Source organism: Poeciliopsis prolifica, unplaced genomic scaffold (assembly GCF_027474105.1).
Source record: "Poeciliopsis prolifica strain line A6 unplaced genomic scaffold, Auburn_PproV2 SCAFFOLD111, whole genome shotgun sequence".
In the NCBI taxonomy this organism is placed as follows: domain Eukaryota; kingdom Metazoa; phylum Chordata; class Actinopteri; order Cyprinodontiformes; family Poeciliidae; genus Poeciliopsis; species Poeciliopsis prolifica.
Genome location: NW_026562486.1, coordinates 813,917 through 833,248, shown reverse-complemented (window position 1 = coordinate 833,248; position 19,332 = coordinate 813,917). Strand labels below are relative to the sequence as shown.

General features: G+C 41.3%; 1 protein-coding gene and 1 non-coding gene across 5 annotated transcripts; one reads left to right on the top strand and one right to left on the bottom strand.

The window, feature by feature from the left end:
- Positions 1-463: 463 nt before the first annotated feature.
- Positions 464-17,780, bottom strand: vash2 (vasohibin 2). 4 transcript variants are annotated; one of them, XM_055023987.1, is made up of 10 exons: positions 17,713-17,780; positions 17,431-17,617; positions 15,754-16,154; positions 9,178-9,266; positions 8,945-9,001; positions 8,727-8,801; positions 5,602-5,839; positions 5,378-5,521; positions 2,746-2,864; positions 464-1,492 (listed from the first exon to the last, which is right to left on the bottom strand). In XM_055023987.1, the coding sequence occupies exons 3-10, from the start codon at positions 16,063-16,065 to the stop codon at positions 1,423-1,425; spliced, it is 1,104 nt and encodes a 367-aa protein (XP_054879962.1). In that variant the 5' UTR covers positions 16,066-16,154; positions 17,431-17,617; positions 17,713-17,780; the 3' UTR covers positions 464-1,422. The 4 variants fall into 4 exon arrangements, with proteins under 4 accessions (XP_054879962.1, XP_054879963.1, XP_054879961.1 ...); XM_055023988.1 differs by having other exon boundaries at positions 9,178-9,263; positions 17,431-17,755; XM_055023986.1 differs by lacking the exons at positions 17,431-17,617; positions 17,713-17,780 and adding an exon at positions 16,990-17,094.
- trnat-ugu (transfer RNA threonine (anticodon UGU)) lies at positions 7,204-7,276 on the top strand. The gene has a single exon. It is a non-coding gene; the product is annotated as a tRNA-Thr (tRNA).
- Positions 17,781-19,332: the final 1,552 nt, after the last annotated feature.

The window sequence follows — 19,332 nt, the reverse complement described above, 5'->3', positions numbered from 1 at the left end:
TATCAAGTTCATTACATAGAACTGCTCAGTTCTATGTAATGAACAGATCTGGGGTCAGACTCTGAGGTCAAACAGGTCAACTCCACTTAATTAGTTTACTAAATTAAGACTTGAATCTATTGGTGAAGGAAGTGACTTCCTGATGTGAGCTGAATGAACTTTAACATCTGGATCTGATATGAAAGTAATGTTAGCATGTTAGCATGCTAACATGCTAAAGTGTTAACATGAATCAAAACGTTTGAATGAAATAAAACAGATTTTCAAGTTTCTGTGCTGTGATTGGTGGAAGGCCTCGACAGGAGAACCCAAACGTCCGGCGAGACTTGACCTGACTGGACCGTTCAGACCCTCCTTCACACACACACACACACACACACACACACACACACACACACACACACACACACACACACACACACACACACACCACACACACACACACACACACACACACCACACACACACACACACACACACCGTCAGTGCAAACAGTACTGACTGGAGGCTGCTCTGAGTTTCTCTGGGATCAACTCTCTCTCCTCCGATTCAGAGATTTACCTTCAAATGAAACTTTATGGATTCATAAACATGTTCAAACGGCGCTGACTGCAACACAAAGATACATCACTTCCTGTTTGGTTCCTCTGAACCTCAATCTGTTCACTTTCCAGCTGTTGGTGGAACAGGTTGGAAAATAAACTTTGACCTTTTCTCCTTCCCAAGCAGAACCTTTAGAGGGAAAATATTTGGCTCTGAACATAACATGCTAATTTCTTCTCAACTTTGCAAAAAAGTGAAGCTTAAATGATTTAAAGGTCAAACCTTCTGATTTGTGTCAACAGACAGATTCTGCTGCGCTCTGATAATCCATCGCTTCTATCACTCCATCTTCATCTGTTCTGTTCTGACTCTTTAGTTGTTTTTGCATAATTTATCCAACATGCTCTCCTAATCTAGCCTGCCTACAGTGATTAATGCATTCTGCATTTCAAAGTGTGTTCAGCCAGATTATTTGGACTCCTGTCGGTTTTGAATTCCATTATCTTCAGTTTTATTTGTTTAGTTGAATTTTTGGTCCAACTTCTGGAGAGACGTTTTAAATCCGATAACGTTCTGAGAATCTTTCATGATGAAAAACTCCAGCCATGTTTTTTCTTTAAACCCCGCCCCTTTGAGAAAGGACCGCCCCCAACCAGACGGTTCAGCTCTAACTGCTGCCTCATGACAGGAAGTGACCTAGACGAGCTTCCTGTCAGGAATGAAGAATGGCTACCACATTCTGTCCACAACTACTTTACTTCTGATTCGCACTGGACGCAGTTGCAGTGACCTGGTTTATGGCAGCAATGACGGCAGGTTGACCCCAGGCTGAGCGAGGGCGGGTCAGGGTGGGGCGGGGTCAAAGGGCAGGGGAGTTCATTAGATACGGATCTGGTAACCGTCGCTAAGGGTGCTGAGCTCCAGAGGTCTCCTCTCCACTGCGGCTGGCCTACAAGAGAGAAGAAGAAGAAGCTGAACTCCAGCTGACCGCTAGCAGGGATGCTAAGTGCTAAGGAGCTAACAGGCGTTAGCAATTTAACACCCTGACACTTTGTAATGCCGTACAGCAGAAAAGTCTGTTTCCAAACTGCAGACTAAACAGAAACTTTAAAAAGGCCATTTTTTCATTTCTTTTTCATTTTCCATAAATGTTCACATCCCACTGAAGGAAGCAGCAGCTTTATAGGCAGGAAATGTCAGATGTACCGATTGAGTTTTCACTGGTTGATACAGATTTCTGATCATTTAACTTCACTGACTGAAACACAGCAGCTCTTCTCTCTAAACTTTGTTTTAATCATCAAATATTAAAGAAATGGCCATAAAAGAGAAGAACAGAGAAAATTCTATTTAAACATCTGTTAGCATCTTTAATAATTCTTATTAAACTCAAATATTAAAGAACAGATTGATTATGATGTATTGATGAATCAAACAGATTTTCGGTTTCGATGCATTTAATGAGCAGGATAAAAACATATTTTTCTATGCCAGTTTTTTCCTGTTTCTTAAAGTCATTCAGATTTTGTTGACATTTCTTTTAACCTCTTGTTGTTCAGAAACACACTGAACTGGGATTGGTCTATATCTACAGCGGCTGTCAGGGCGCCATGCCTCGTGGTAACGACGGCTCAGGGACTAATTCTGGTGCTGCTGGGCTGCAGCTGTCGGCCCGGTCAGATTCTGTTACATCCCGACCCACAAACAGGCTCAGCATCTCCCTCTGAGGACAACAAGCTCCATTCGCCTGGTTCTCAACAGTAACCCAGCTTTTAGATCCACTGACATGTTTTCAGCTCTCATTCTCTTCTTTCCACAGAGAAACCTTTCCGATCAAACTGGCCATAAAGACTTTATCTTAGACCAGAAAATTGTTATTTTGTGGCTGTTTCTGGATTTGTCTCCATGATGACGATGCTGAGCTGTGTGTCCATGTCTCCTAATTTGAGATGATTTGTCCTGAATGCTGGGGCTGCTTCAGCTGCCGAACACAGAAACTGATCTGATCTCTAAGAATCCTAACAGACAGTATGGGCTGACCTCAGCCTGACCCCTGGCTGACCTCAGCCTGACCCCTGGCTAACCTCAGCCTGACCCCTGGCTGACCTCAGCAGGCAGCAGTGTTTCCGTTTACCTGCTGAGGTTGAGTCAGAGCTTCAGTAAATCTCTGCTGCAGGAACAATGATGAAAACAAAGACTCACGATTTGTCTCGACGTTTTTCGATGCGTCGCTGAGGGCTGACCGGCCGCCGCCGTGGCGATAAGGACTTTCCTCGGCTGCGCTCCTTGATTGGTGACTGAGCGATGGAGGATTTCAGGATCTAGAAAAGTTTGTTTGATGATAATTATGTTTAAAACAAGTTCACTGGTTCAGCCAGAGTTCTGCAGAGCACAGGAGACATTTTCAGTAAAATATTAAAATACATTCAGAGGAATTTATTTATTTTGCTACAGAGGAACAGAGTGAGAACGTTCTCTGTTTATCCGTCGATCTCATCATGGAACATGATGGATTTAGAAATGGAAAACAGAAAACGAAATGTTAACCAGGCTAATCATTAATATAAGATAGAAAAGTGTCTGAATGATGTTGACTTTGTTTTAAGGTTAAAAATGTTTAATGTTCATAATAAAAAAAAGTTTTTCTGTCGCTGAAATAAACAGATTAAAGATTTAACAACAGAATCAGAGCTTTAATGGGTTTTATAAAAGTGATGCACTAGACGTGTTCTTTCATTTTTATAAATTTCCAGTGATTCAGAGAGAGAAGGTTTTATATTAGAATGTCTGTTTCATTCATGATTTCATTCAATGGGTGGATGTGACTGTGTGAGGCGCTTTGAATGGTCAAAAATGAGTTCAGTCCATCCATTTACATTCACAATGTAGAAATATTATCTGTTGTTGTCGTTTGGTCTTAAAGAGAAATCAAATGTGGCTAGGCTAGGGTCAAAAGGTCAAAGCTTTAGAAGGCTTGCAGATTGGTGAATGTCATTAGAAAAATTAATGAATGAATGAATAAAACAGCAGCTGATTGGATGGAGCTCTGAGCTGACCTCCTGGCATTTTAAAGAAAGGAAACTATAATCAACAGCTGCTGATGATTCTGTAGCTGCTGCTGCTGCTGCTGTAGCTGCTGCTGTAGCTGTTGCTGCTGTAGCTGCTGCTGCTGTAGCTGCTGCTGCTGTAGCTGTTGCTGCTGTAGCTGCTGCTGCTGTAGCTGCTGCTGTAGCTGCTGCTTTAGCTGCAGCTGCTGCTGCTTTAGCTGCAGCTGCTGCTGCTGTAGCTGCAGCTGCTGCTGCTGTAGCTTTAGCTGCTGCTGCTGTAGCTTTAGCTGCTGCTGCTGTAGCTGCTGCTGCTGTAGCTGCTGCTGCTGTAGCTGCTGCTTTAGCTGCAGCTGCTGCTTTAGCTGCAGCTGCTGCTTTAGCTGCTGCTGCTGCTTTAGCTGCTGCTGCTTTAGCTGCTGCTGCTTTAGCTGCAGCTGCTGCTGAGCCACAGGCAGGAAAATGAGGGAACAGGAAACAATGAATATGACTGAGACAAAATGGAAGTTTATGTTGTTTCCTTCTGTTTTCTGCTGTTTGTTCAAACTTATAAACAGACTGAACCTTTTTTAATGACTTGATATTAACACTATAACCACCAAACATGTATATCTTAATATTGTTCTGTCTCCTTCATGGTCTATAGTAAAATCTAGAGAGTCTGAACTCCATAACCTGATTACAATCAGATTTTAATCCTGACACTAAAATCTGACACACACACTCAGCCTGTCTTTAATAAGTTCACACAGTCTGCATCACGGCTGACTCAGGTGTGTATTAGTGTGTGTGTGTTTGCGTGTGTGTGACAGCTGCAAGTCTCTGACCTACATATCATCTAACTGGACACCAGCAGCCTCTGCTGGACTCCGGTTCTTCTTCATGGGATTTAAACAGAAACATCTAGAATCAGAAATAAAACCAGGACTGGGCTCATGAATCATCTATCGTCACCCGGCCTGGATGTCTGCTCCTTCCTTCCTCATCACGACCTAAATAATCCCTGACTGGTCATATCCATGTTCAGCCCAGAGGAAGCAACATTCATCCAGGATCTCATGAAAAATGTCCTTTTCCACCTGAAAGGAGCTAAATAATATTAAAGGTTGAATTTAATTACAAACCTTCATTTTCAGTGTGGAGGTCAGAACCAGATGAAGCCAGAGAACAAACAGAAACATGTTCCTACATGCTGCTGAGTCTAAAGTTTGCTTCCGAAGACAAACAGAAAAGGTCGTGGCTGTCGTATGATTAGATCCCAACAGACAGAACGTCTTCCTGCTGTGTGGCCCCGGGCCCCCGTGTCACATAATCCTGTTTACTTTGTGTGGACCATCCAAGCAGATTTATTCTGGGCTCTGCCTGATTTAGTTTCTGAAAAAACTTGTTCATTTTCAATATTTTAATGTAGAATAAATTTTAATTTATTCTGAACAATAATTCTGATTAAATATCTAATTTTCTTGTTGTTTTTTATGTTTTGTAAGTTTTCAAATAAAAATCTGGAAAGTGTGGCATGCAGTTCTATCCAGCCCCCAGCAGCCTGTAGAGGTGAACTAATCATTGCTGGTGTCATATAACCTCTGTATAAATGTTCTGTTTCTGGCCATAATTACAAGTGAGAACTGTGAATCATATCCAATCTGCTACACTTTAGGTGGTGCTTGGAGTTAATCTGACTGATGAAATCCCAATAAAACACAACAATGTTCTTTATTTTAATGCAACAAAATGTGAAACCTTTTGCAGAAGACATTAAATTCATCTATCTGTGTGCTGATGAGACAAACCTTCATCCTCATGTCCCGGCCATGTTTCTCCAGATCCTTCCTCATCTCCTGAGCGCCGAGTCGGGTCGTGTTCAGCACCAAGTACTTCCACTCGATTGGCTGAAAGACATGGGGGTCGTGAGGCACGTACAAGCCAATCTTCACCTGGGAGAGACGGACAGAAGCGGTTAGAAGCTGACCACCGGCTGCGCTGGCTCTGCTCAGCTCCAGGTTTCCTCCTCTACCTTCTTCAGCGTGTGCTGGTATCTCTTGTAGGAGCTCTCGAACTCGGCCACCAGCTCGCTCAGCGTCCGGTGGCTCAGCGGTTTGTCCATCAGGTCCGGGCGCCGGCTCATGCCCAGCGATCCGTAGCGACCGTTGCAGTAGACGCCCAGAACCACGTGGTGGAAGCAGTGACCTGAAAACTGGGTCTTGAAGCTGATGGGGAAGCGCTCCAGAGACGTGAGGCCGTTGGTCAGGTAGCTGAGCAGCAGCGGCGGCTAAGGAAACGTTTGACTGCAGGAATCGACCACACACACCGACAGAAACCTGGAAGTGAACGTGTTCATTTGGAACCAAAGCAGCTTCTTCTGTGGTTAATTTCATTCATTCTGATGGGATAAAGAGCCTCTGTATTTTATTCTGTTTAAACATAACCTTTAACCTTCACATCATGGTCCAGCTGACACATGATTTGATTACACGTCTCATGATCTTCTTTTCCTTCCTTTTTTCTGTCAGCCTTCATACATTTTCCATCTTCTCCTTTTCTGTTTTCGGCGCCTAAAACTAAAACTCAACTTCCAGCCGTTCCTAAAGGAGCAACTTTAAGGTTTTAGTGACAGTTTGTTCCAGTTGTTTGGAGAAACAGGAATTTCTGACTTCTCATCCAAAGAGAGGCCTTAAGGTAGCCAATCAACTGCCTGGTTTAAACCATGGCGGCTTATGATTGGTCAAAGCTTTCATTAGTTGGAGCACAAGCAGAGAGCTGATAACAATAAGACCTCAGAGTCTGAGCCCAGATCGGGTCTATTTAATGGCTGCATTCAGGTCACATCCTCAGACACTTTGGTTTCTGTTCCACGTCTCATTCAGACTCTGGTTTCTCTCTGAGAAAAGGTTGAAATAAAACGGATGAAACAGCAGGAGAGGCCGTCTCCTCCAGTCTGTTAATCAAAGAATCCAGTATTTCCAAACAAACCTGAGGCTGAATATCAGCTCAGGGAATGTTTGACAGTAAACGGGGAGCTTTGTGGCTGCAGATGACAAAGAGCCTTTCATTATCTAAAACTCAATAATACAAACAGATTCCTCACCTCCAACCACAATAAGTACTGAGATTCAAGCAGAACTGCAACACTACTGTGCCCTGCATGTCTTATCTGTGAAAGCCAACACAATAAGACATATGCACTAGACACACACACACACACGCACACACACCCGCTGCGGCCCAGAATGAACCCTGTGGATCCTGGAGGAACCTCGGATCGCTGTCAACACGGAGGCAGCCGAACTGACACAACCAAATGCCACAAGCTACAGCAGATGTTCTTCTTCCCACAACTCGCTGCAGGAGCTAATTTTATTATCATGCAAGGTATTTATTTCAAATAAAATCTGTAGAAACTCTGTTATTTTAACGTTTAGAGACATAACCTGTAAGTAAAGATATGTAGATCCAGTTTACTGATAGCGACTCAGATTTGTGCTGATGAACTGAGGAATCCAGGTGAGGGAGGAGCCGACTGGTTGGCCTGGTGTGTCACCATGGCACTGAGTGAGGGTGTGTCACTATTCCAGGGTGTCATTGAAATGTCCTCTGATCGACCTGCGCTCTCAGGTGAGGCCCTATAGCTCAGTGGTTAGAGCACTGGTCTTGTAAACCAGGGGTCGCGAGTTCAAATCTCGCTGGGGCCTGAACTTTCTTTTCCCTCAACAGTTAATTCTGTTTAATGATGTATGTTAAACTATGAACTTGCTGACCTCTGTCCTCTCTGAATATTTGCTGTTTTGTCCGTCCTTCCAGCTCCATCAGCTGCTGTTTGCAGACCGAAGCCACCCTTCATCACAGTCACTGTCAGAGTGGCCATGACAACCTGCAGGATCAACACTGGAAGCATTTATCCTGAGAGACGTTTGTCCTGCTGACAGACCACAGTCACCTCAAACGGCACCAAGTCTTTACACGTTTCATTAAAACATGTTCAGGGGAATTCAGGCCCACAGCGACGGAGACCTTGAACGCATCCCATCATTTGCCAAAATCCTCACACACCATCTGTTTGGATGCAGCAAGCAGAGCCGATGAGCCGACATACCAGAGACAATCACTGAGGACTGGTATCCGACTGGCAGTTTGTGTGGATTTAAAGAGGCTGATGGTTTTAGTAATTACTAATTCTGATCAGATAAAAAATATTTAGCACATCCTGCAGATTTTCCATTAATCCACTTAAGCCTTTATATACAATATTAGAAACACATTAAAAAATGTTAATGACCAAATAATTACATTTCTCTTTAATAAAGAAAAATAAATTAGTAATTGCATAAAATTCAGCAGCATTCTTTTCCTGAATGTTTGATCATTTGTAGCAAAAGCTGCATCTGCAGCTAAAATCTCAACTGAACATCAATCCTGTGTCGGCCTGATCTGTGGACCAGTTCTGGATTAGCCAGAGATGGAAAGTTCGGTCGCAGCAAAAGGTGCTTCAAACTCAGATTTTTTTACAGCATTAGAACCAAGTAAAGTGAAAATTATTCCACTTTGTGAATATAAATTTTTTTATAAAATGTTTCGGACAGTTGTGATTTTGACGGTGTTGTTTCAGCAAACACCCTTTTTTGAGTGCTATGGATTGAAGAGACTTTAAAAATTGTTGTGTGTAAATCATTTAATATTTCCAATGGTAAATAATTGAATCATTGATTCTGTTATCAATCAATAAGAGTCGTCTTTTCTTTCACAAAAATTAGAAACAGGTAGAAATTCGAGCAGGGCAGACAATGACCCAAATAAAGAGTTGAAGCAGTCAGGTCTTCTGCTGACATGTAAGCACAGACTGGTTGGAGACCAGAAACCCAGGCAGTACAGAACCTGAGTCCATGAGACTGAGCTGTTGGGCTAAACATGGACGCCGCATTAGAAGCCAGAGCTCCTAAAAATGACCCGGCTGACCTCGGGTCCTGAGGATGATGCTGAGAACCAATGGGGATGAAACTTTGAAGTGTTCCTGTTGCCAGGCAACACCACAGAGCGAGAGAGGGGGTCGATGTTTTGGGGCAATAGTACTTCAGAGGTGAAACTTTGATTGATTGATTTTTTTTACTCAGACAGCAGAGGAGCAGTGCAGAGCTGAAAGGATACACTCCCAGGATGACGGCTTCCAGGCATTTGATTGGCAGAGACTCCCTGATCATCTCCCTCGCCGTTTCCATCAACCTGCAGAGGAGGGGAGACGCATGAACAGCGAGAAGAAAAACACACGAAGAGCAAACAGGATTAGATGCTCCAGGGCTTTATGGGGAACTCATGACGCTGAATTATGTTCATCTATAAACATTTATCGGTTCTTTTCCACTCACCCACACAGCGGGCGGCTCTTCTTAATCTCAAAAAACTGGGTTCCAGTGTGGTTGTACCTAACACAAACGTTAAGGGCAACAGGGCTCTTAAACACTTTCACAATATGTTTTCCTCTGCAGTATCACTTTTGTCAGCAACATTAGCATCCATTTAGTTTAGAAACTCAGCCTGAAATGCGGGGCTCCGTTTCTAACATCTGCTGTGGAGGATGATTAAATGTGTTTAAGGATACTGCAGAGCCTTCATGTAGTTCTGGACGGCTACCAGCCAATCGGGGGCTGACATGGATGGCTTGAAGGTTGGAATGGAGGGAACAGCCTGCTGGGAAACAAAAAAAAAACAAACAAACATTGTTAAATGCTTACAGTTAATTAACATCTGGAAACTTTCAGAACCTCAAAACGATGTTTTAGTCTTTCAGTCCATCAGACAACAATCTGCCTGCGAATGTTTGATCAGAACTGATCAGAACCAATCAGATCATGAAACTCTAACCTCAAAAGTTTAACAACTCTTCAGGATGTCAAACATGTTTGTCATTGATATTTTTTATAAGTCACATAAAGTTGTGCTAATTGGACATCAGTGCTTAACATAAATCTGAAAAAGAAACAAACATAAAAACAATACAAAGAGAGAAGAGATTAAATTAGATGCAACTTAAATAGTTTATATAACTATTCAACATTTATAAGAACACATTAAACAGAATAAAGTTACCTCAGACAAGAACTGATAGGGAAAGAGCAAAGTTGTGTTTTAAGAGGTTAATAAAGCTGTCTAATGTGTGAGTAAACCGCTCCAGTTCCCCCAAGAGAACCAGACAGAGCGAAGCTAAAACTGCTCTAAGATGGTCAAACTTTTGCATCCAAGTTGTGGTTTTTAGCAGAATCAGCAAGCAGAGAAGTGAACCTACATTCAAGCTACTTTAAATTCCTTTTACATCATCTAAGCATTAAGAACCGCGTTTGGTAATAACTGACTCTAAATGGGTCAATTATTACAGAACAACAACAGAACAGGGCCCAGGATGGACCCTTGAGGGACTCCATGGGGAAGTGAAGCTGAAGCCGCACACTGTAGTCTAGGCAGGAAAAACCAAAGTCTGCAAGCATAAGAATAACGGCACCTGGACTCAACAGTAAGGTACAGGTTGTTAAAAACTTTTCTCTAGTTTATGTGAGTTCTTTAAATTCACGTTCCTTCTACAGATGAACAAAAAGGAGAAGAGAAGTCTGCGTGTTTCGTGGCCGACCAGATGCCAACAGGAAACCCACACTGCTTTGAAGCAAAACGTTCCAAAGATAAAGATCACTGCTGATCCTGCAGCTGGTTCACCTCAACAGGAAAATCTTCTCAGCCGTCACACGTGTGAAGAGGCCACGAATATTTTAACAGAGTGACTCAGGCTGAAACACAGACCGACGTTTCCTGTGAGTCTCAAACTCAGTAAAAGCTGGACTTGTGCATGCACAACAGAAGAGTGAACCATGAGCACCAGAACTATCACTTCCTGTTTATTTCAGGCAGGAACAGAGAACAGAAGGGAGAGATAATAGCACTACATTACAATGACTGCATCCTTACTGGGTAAAACACTTTTGTACGATAACAGCTCCCTGAATCATGCACAGCAGTTATTTAGTCACTTAACTGCTAATTTACTACAGGCAAGTAGACGATTAGCCCGAAAACAGACAGACTAATCAGGCAATCCGTCAGTCAGCAGCTCAGAGGAAGACGATCTGCCAACTGGCCATTCATCTGGTCTGCCGGCCAGCAGCAGCATATCGTGCTTTTTAACAGCCACATAATCTGGAAGTGAAATCCTCCTCACTGGCTGGACAGGCTGAGGCTCAGAGGGTTCAACAACAGACAGCCATTTCTCATGTAATGAAAAGCATTCATTATTTTTTTATCTCTTGTTGTTTCATTACATTATATTCAGAGGAGCGAGAATCCGTAATGTGAGAGCAGAATGAGCATCGATTCACAGCCGGTTTATCCTGGTAATTAATCTGTCTGCTCAGCCAATCTGGAAACTCCTCCTCTGGTTTCTTGTCCACCCTTCATCTGACTTCTCTGTTATTACCTCAAACCTTCTCTACAGATTTCCTCCTGTCTTTTGGCCTCCGTCTCCTCCCACATGTCCACCCTGTGACATCCTGACTCCTGTTCCTCCCTCTCTCCAGCTCTACACGGGCTGAGCAGACATCTGGGAACCGTAAATAAAACCTTTCATGCTGGCTGGATCTACAAGCTCAAAGTGACTCAACGTCAACGTTATTTTTGTAGAAGACAACCTGGAACAGGTCCGAATAGCACCTAAAGTCCATCGTACTGATCATTTCTAAAGTGGATGTGCATTATGGCAACGCAGAAAAATAAATGAGTCAACTGGGCTTAAAGGTTCTCTAGATAAACTAGAATAAATTCATTTTTTTAAACAGATATAAATGTGCTGAATAAAATTAATAACTCTGTATCAATACAGCACACTTAAATACACTCATATCTTCACAAGTTTGATCAAACATGTAAAAGCAACAGAACTATAATTTGTACAGTCAGTTCAATTAGGACCGTAACAGACAATGTAAAATAAATAATAAAGAAACTAAAAGTGACAAAAATATGTTGGCTACCTTGTAAAAATAAACTGCAACAATCTTTTAGATTTAGACTGACTAGATCTGCCCTGATGAATCAGGCACATTGTCACTGATTTTCAATATCGGACCAATACAGATATTAATATTTAATTGATGCATCTCAGATGTAGGATCCTTTCTAAGTTAAGAAGCTGTGACAGAAAACTGCAAAAATAAAGTCCAGTTTTTTATGCAGTTATTTGTAACAAGATTCAGCAGAAAATAACTTGAAGTTTGACAAGTTTGGATCAAAGGAGCTGCGAGAGCCTGAAGGTGGTAGAAGAGCAAAGCTGAAGGTGATCCTCTTCAGCTGGAGAATATCCACATCTCCTACCAGACAAAACTGGATGATGAAAGACAAAGTCGGCTCAGCTCAGCTAAACTCATATCAGCTTCATCCTCTCACCTTGAAAAGATCAGACAGTTTCTAACAGCAAGGAAACAAAAATGCTGAGGTATAAAACTGAAAGTAGTTTTACTTTCCTATGGAAAATAATGTTGGAACAAGTGAGCTCAGTTTACTCAACAACAAGAACACATGAAAAACAAAGCAGAAAGAAAAGCACCTTCCATCAAAACGAGCAGAACTAAGTGAAGATTTGAGAAAAGAAAATGAAGAGAAATCAAAAATATCTCAGATCTGATGAACATCTACCACCAAACAAGAGAAAGAAAAGAAAATGAACTTCCTCCTTTTACAGGCCATCAGATGAAATAATCAGAAATAAATTTAATCATTCAATGAAAGAAGATCAACACTTCTGATGAGAAGAATAAATGAATGTGAATGAAACCAGACGGTTGTTCTGTTCCTGAGGTTGAGCAGAAAACTGCAGTCTCTGGTTTTTATTTTCTCTGGTATCTCTAGAAATCTTCTCTCTCATCATAAAAAAACAAAACATTTTCATTAGCTGTAAATAACAGTGCGGACAGCTGACACTGGCTGCCATCTAAAACACATTTGCTGTGTCAGCATTAAATATTCAAGACAACTAAAGGAGGGAGGGACATGGACAGGTCAGGTTTCCTGCTGCCAAGATGTCTTCAGGGTGGGATTTCCCCAGGAACGCTGGAGTGTGTGTGTGTGTGTGTGAGAGTGAGTGAGTGAGTGAGTGAGTGAGTGAGTGAGTGAGTGAGTGAGTGAGTGAGCGTGCGTGCGTGCGTGCGTGCGTGCGTGCGTGCGTGCGTGCGTGCGTGCGAGCGAGTGAGTGTGTGTGGAAGCAATATATTCCTTCATATTTATTTCTGAATATCCAACAGTATTTGTATTTTGAATCCATTTTACTGATTCTTGTTGAATTTCTTTAAAATAAGGTGAAGTTTGCATGAACCTAAATATTATTGATATTTACTGTGCATTAAACTTTTCTGCAGAACAGAAAACAATAACAATGCAGAAGTTGTGAATATATGACAAAAAATTTGAAGTACTTTGTCTATAAAATGTTTTCAACATATTCAGGTGAAAAGATAAAGTATTTCATAAAATAGTTTTGGTTTTCAGAATAAATCCCATATATTTTAAAGTTCCAGCTCTTTACTTAAAGGTTTGTGTTAAATACTGCAGTAATACCAAACAGATCCAGTGAAATTAGTTTCCCTTCATGCAGTCCAGTTGGTATCCAGAGATTATCCACTACCCAGATCATATGTGAGGGATTACTCAGCTGCTGTGCCAAGACTGCAAACCGGTCCTGAGGACGGAGAGAGGCAGCGGGTCAGCGACCAAAACACAGCAAACTCAGGAAACCCTTTCCTGCTGGAGGCCATTTTAACCAGTGGGAACAGCTTCACCAACTTTCCTTTAGCTTTAATTTTTTAACTGACAAGCCTGAAAGAAACCGAATGCAGCTTCTTTTAACAACATTTTCTTCAATACATGTCATTGTAATAATGACATGTATTCTCCCTTTATTCTCCCTTTTTCCTCTTTGCCTGAAGGTGAAAATCAGCGCATCTGCTTTGACACCAACAGCAGAGTGGAGTCAAGCTGCACATTAACAAACCAACTGACACCTCCATTGTTCACCGTACAACAAGACGCTGTGCAGCTGTTTCCCAGCTCCTGTCGTTTACGTCCAATACTAAATGCTTCACTGCCAGCAGCAGAGTGACGGTCAGAACCAATTTACAGAGATAATGTGGAAAATCTCTGATGTACCGAACGTTTCAAATAAAAATCTTCTATAGAAACAAACATTTGTGTCTGTAAAGAACAACGTTGTAACTGTCTGATGAATTAAATACAAAGTGCAATATGAAGCATTTGTTAAGCTTTGTCCACATTCCTCCTGCAGCTTATCACACAGTCTGGGAGTTTGGCACCGCCAGGCAACCGGGTCACTAATGACCACATGGGTAATTAGTGGAGTGAAACAACAACAAGCAGATTCTCTCCTCTCTCAGGAAAACAACACGCATTCAGGATAATTACTGATGGGAAACTGAAGAAATCTGAGCTGTTTTAGTGCATGAGGGATAAACTGACATAACAAAGATGAATATCATAAAGTTTTGGTTTTCTCCCTTCAGAAGATTTGCAGTTTGAATCCACAGCAGAGAAACAGCATTAAGAAGAAAACTAAACGTCGCACTTAGTTTAAAAACATGAGGATGTATAATCAAGATGAAAGAAATATTTGAAATGGTTTCACTAACCGATTTAAAGTGGCATCAAGCTAATATGTTCAGAATTCATCCAAGCAGTAATGTAACTAGTAATGATCAGCGGTGGCACACTTACTCTATCTTAGTGCTTTTGCTATCATTGAAAACATTTATTCTGTACCCAGAATGCACCACTGTAAAAGGACAGCCTGTAAACAGTTTAAACCCATTGATGTCCAGCTCTGCTGTGGTCAGATATGCAAACGATATTTAACTTATTTTATTTTAAATAATTTTCCAAATCAACAGGAACTGGTTTCAGTAAACTTTTACTGGTTAATGAAATATTTCAGCAGGAGAGACGAATGTGTGCAGCCTTCTCTAGCCTGCTGCCGTGCTACAGTAAGTCTGCATGTGTGACACAGAATCACACTGAGACAACAACTAATACCACCTGACAGGCATGGTGCTCCAGTTTAGCACGCTTGTTGTCATGGTAATAGCGAGTTCTCCTCAGACCGTGGATTAGTGAAACTGTGTGTCACACCGGGTCGCCGTTATCACCAAGGGTTTCCAGCTGTGAGCACAAACACAACCAGGAGCATCAGAAACCCTGACTCACAAAACCAAGAGAAATTCCTCACAAGTCGCTGAGAATTCACAGCAGGAGGAGAGAAGAAACACGGAGGAGAAGAAACACGGAGGAGAGAAGAAACACGGAGGAGAGAAGAAACACGGAGGAGAAGAAACACGGAGGAGAAGAAACACGGAGGAGAGAAGAAACTCAGAGGAGAGAAGAAACTCAGAGGAGAGAAGAAACACGGAGGAGAAGAAACACGGAGGAGTCAGAGGTCATGTGATGCACACTGCATCTTATATGCTAACTGAAACTGAATCCTATGTTTCAGACAGATCTGAATGAGAGACACACTGAAAGATTTGATCAAACTCAAACATTCTGCCTTTTTATTATTAGTCAATCTAACTAAGTGCAACCAGGTCACAGTTATTGGAGAAAGCAAACAAAAACTATTTTCTGTTAAATGTCTGGTTGGTTCAGGCTGAGAACAGGACAGAGCGAGAATTTGAGCAAAGCTGCTCTGTTTGATCCTTTTAAGCCTTCAACCTTGGCCTGTTATGGAACATGGTGGACCGGGAAATGAACAGTACCAGAAAACCTTCTGATTACCTCATAGAACAGTCACAACATCCCCAGGGTGCTGCATGGAGAACGTCTTCATAAAGAGCTTTTTACTAAAGAAGGCAGTTCAGTTAATGCTGAACGTCTCAGTGCTGCCATGTGACACACACCCATCCAGAATAGATGCTTTGATAATGACAACAAACATGCCTTCAAAGAAAAAACTGAAGGTCATCCTATTAATTTATTTATATAACAACTAAAAACTGTGGTTAAGTTGTGCAGTAAAAAAAAACAGAAAAAAAAGCAGTACCAAATTTAGAAGCAGTAACTCCAAACCATGAGGTTTCTGATTAGCCGTGTTTTTTTCTCAGGGGAATAAATCATGAACAGAATGCTGAGGGCTTACTTTTGGCAGGTTTGCAGCGTTCCGTATCCGGTCCACCATCTCCTGCCCCTCAGGATGGACGGCGGCCACATGGGACCACATCCTCTCCCAGGTGACGCTCTCGATGGGGAACCCGTTCCGATTAACGTAGAAGAGAACCCCTCCGTCCTTCTTCTCTTCCTCCTCGGGGGATTTACTGAGGGGGCAGGCGGCGGTCTCCTCCCCAGCGCCGCAGTGGAGCAGGCAGTGTGCACTGCTGCTCTTGGAGCGGCCGCGCCTGTTGAACTTGGCCGATGAGGTGCCGGTCCGGCTCGGGGAGTTGGGTCCCGTCATCGGTCCCAGGAGCACAGGCGATTCTCAGCCAGCTAGAGCCGCTTCCTGCTGCGGCTCAGACAGTCCATACTGGCATAGTGAAGGCAGACCTGATGAGGAAGCAAAAACAAAAACAGGACAGATCAGGATATCTGGAATATAATCTACATATATCTTGGTGACGTTTATGAAACACAAATGAAGAATAAGACCCATGCTGGTCCATCATGATGAACAATATCCACCATATCCCCACTCCAACATCTCTCTGCCCGGCTTTCTAACCATCCTGCCTGTAAAAGTAGATGGATTTGCCTCCTTGGCCATAACATTACATTACTGCATTAAAAAATATATATATATTATTGGGGTTTATAATATCATAGTGTTCTGAAAAACCTAATTATGTGCTTGCAATGCATAATCATGAAAATTAAATGAAGTAAATGCTTAAAATGTTTCACACTGTATGTAATACCTTCACTTTTTAAAGTGAATTTGAAATATTTTCTGGCCAACCATCTAAAAAGATTCACTTGAGTTTCTGAGGGATTTTGTTGGTGTTTTGCATTCAGTTTGAAGCCCAAAGTATATATTGATATGTTGATTTATTTAGAAGAAGCAGAATTAACTCTCAAAAAACAAAAAATTTCTTAAATATATTTAGAAGGCAAAATTACCAGCTGACCAATACCCGAGAGGATAGTTAATATTTAATGACAACTGTTATTAAAAACAATTTTGGTGACAAAATAACATTCTAAAAGCCATAAACTGAATTATATTAAAACCAACGTTTAAAGGAGTTTTCTACACATAAATAGGACTAAACATGAATTATTTCAGTAACAGAAACAGGAACCACGTTGACTTAACGACATTGCTAAGCTGCAAGATGACAAAAACACAGAAAAGTTCATTTCTGCAACAGTTTTTCCTCCTTACTTGAACCGAATCCGCGGAAATATCCCAGCCGTTATTAATCCAAGCCTGCCGTTCGTTCCGAAAGGGCTCCGACTTCACACAGTCGACGGCCTCCAAGCTTTAAAAAACATTTTTACTAAGTATAACCCTCTTTAGGAGGAAGTGGGTTCCATTCATAAAAAAGGCGACCGTGTCCACTCCGGGCTGGAAAGTCTTGTTTTTGGACCGAGGCTTTGTAACTTCACCCTTTTTAGAAGTTGTCAAGTTTCCAAGCAGTAACGGTCGTTCGAATGGAATTCCTGTAAGTTTACTTTCAAAATAAAATCCCGGAGGGCTTTATCTTCTTGTCATGACGTAAAATTGGTTAAGGCTTGCTCGCAAATGAGTTATAATGAAATACACATAAGGTTATGAATAAACATCTAAATTATTATCCACAATGCGTACGCTTAAGAAACGTACCTCTTTTATTCTGAAATTCTCATCCGGAAGTTGAGTTGGTTCCGCTCCTTACTTGACGGCGCTCTTCTATCTTTGGTCTCAGCACACTGCAGGGGCCGCTGCCTTCCACCAGCCCAGTCCTGGGTTACCGCCTCCTCTGTGCATTGCCTTCCGTTATCAGGCTCTAAATCGCCTCGGTATCCGCTGTCTATTCGGAAAATTTGATTTCATTATGATAAAAGTCCTAATAAGCCCGTCACATGATTAAATCATTTGAGATAACGCAGCTCCTCTAGCGGATACCTGGCGATCTCTTCTGCTCCACGGATTCCCTGCAGTTGCCGAAGCTAGGCGGGTTCTAATTGGTTGAGCTAACAAAGAGGGGCGGGACGTACAGGGTCGTTTACCAAATTTGGAACTGATGAGACACTTTGATTGGTTGATTTTGTCAACAAGTGAGAAATTTGCAACAAATGTAATTTTTTTTTAAACTCCTGGATTATAATTGTTGGTTTTGCATTAAGAGGTTATTGTCTATCTGTTCAAATAAATTAACCTAATTATCATGAAAATGACAAAAAAAAAAAAAAAAAAAAAACACAGAGACACATAATTGAAAGCTGGCTCAAGACAAAAGGAAAAAGACGTGCACAGAAAAAATCTTACTGATTTCTTTTTTTTTTTTCTTTTTAAATATTTCATGACAAAAATCTATTTTGACAGTCATTACCTGACCCGCATCTCCCTCTGGTGGACAAACATTTCCTGTACAGTCACACAAGACAAGATGGATTGTTAATTTATTTGATAAGTATTTTTATTGTGTTTTAAGACAACATTTTTAATATAGTTTTACATTTCAAATTGAAATAGTTCATGTATGAAATTGTCCTCAAAGTCCATACTCTAAAAAGGAAGTTAATGTATTGTGTTTTGGTTGCTTTAAAACTCTTATTCCACTTATTTCCTTTTAAATAAACCAAAATACCAGTTTGGTTATTTAACAGAAGCATAGAGGCAGCTTGGATCAGGCGATACTCCTATTCTAACGGCGCTGTAAGTCACTGCTGCATCACTTCCCCGAACCTGTGATAACACAGTGCAGCAAATAAATCACTGCATATGAACACAAATCCCCACAAATGAGAGATTTATATGAATACTCTGTGCAGTTTCTTAAAATATATTATTTTCAGATAACTTACCTGATTGTTGCTCTTCTTTGGGAGGTTAATTGAAGCATAAGAGATGGTTGCATCAGGTTCATCCTACACAAACAAGAACCTTAAACAACTACTTGATATTTATTAAGTTATTTCCAACATTTTCATTTCCATTTATTGAGAGCAATTCTTTTTAAGTCTATTCACGGGTGTTTTCGAACATGTAATTTATTCCTAAAAGCTTGATGAAATTGAGACATGAAGCTGACATTTTGGGAAGCTAACAGAGGAAACTTACTGGATCCTGGTTCAGTTCTGCAGCAGACTGAGCAGCTGCAGGGGCTGAGCTCACCTGGGTTTTATTTCCTTCAAAGAGCAAATCCAAAGACATGGTTTAGTATTTATAGTGAAGCTATTAATGTCTTCAGTCGGATCTTCTCACCTTTATTTTTCTTCCTTTTCATTAAAAACACAACAGCTAACAGGAAAGCTGCCAAAACGACGACTACGACGATGGACAACCACCACATACCTAACAATAGGAATAAACATTTTTATTTCATGTAGATCTATGCATATTATGCATGTATTCATCATATAATCTTCAAAGATTAGATGTTTAATTCAAAAGTCAAATGATGTGAACAGAAATAGATTCCTGACTCACCAGATGGATGATCTGCCTCGTTGTTTTCACATCTTTTATTTTTCTTCCCTATTTTCAGAAATTTCATGACATTAAAACATGAAGGCCAAATTT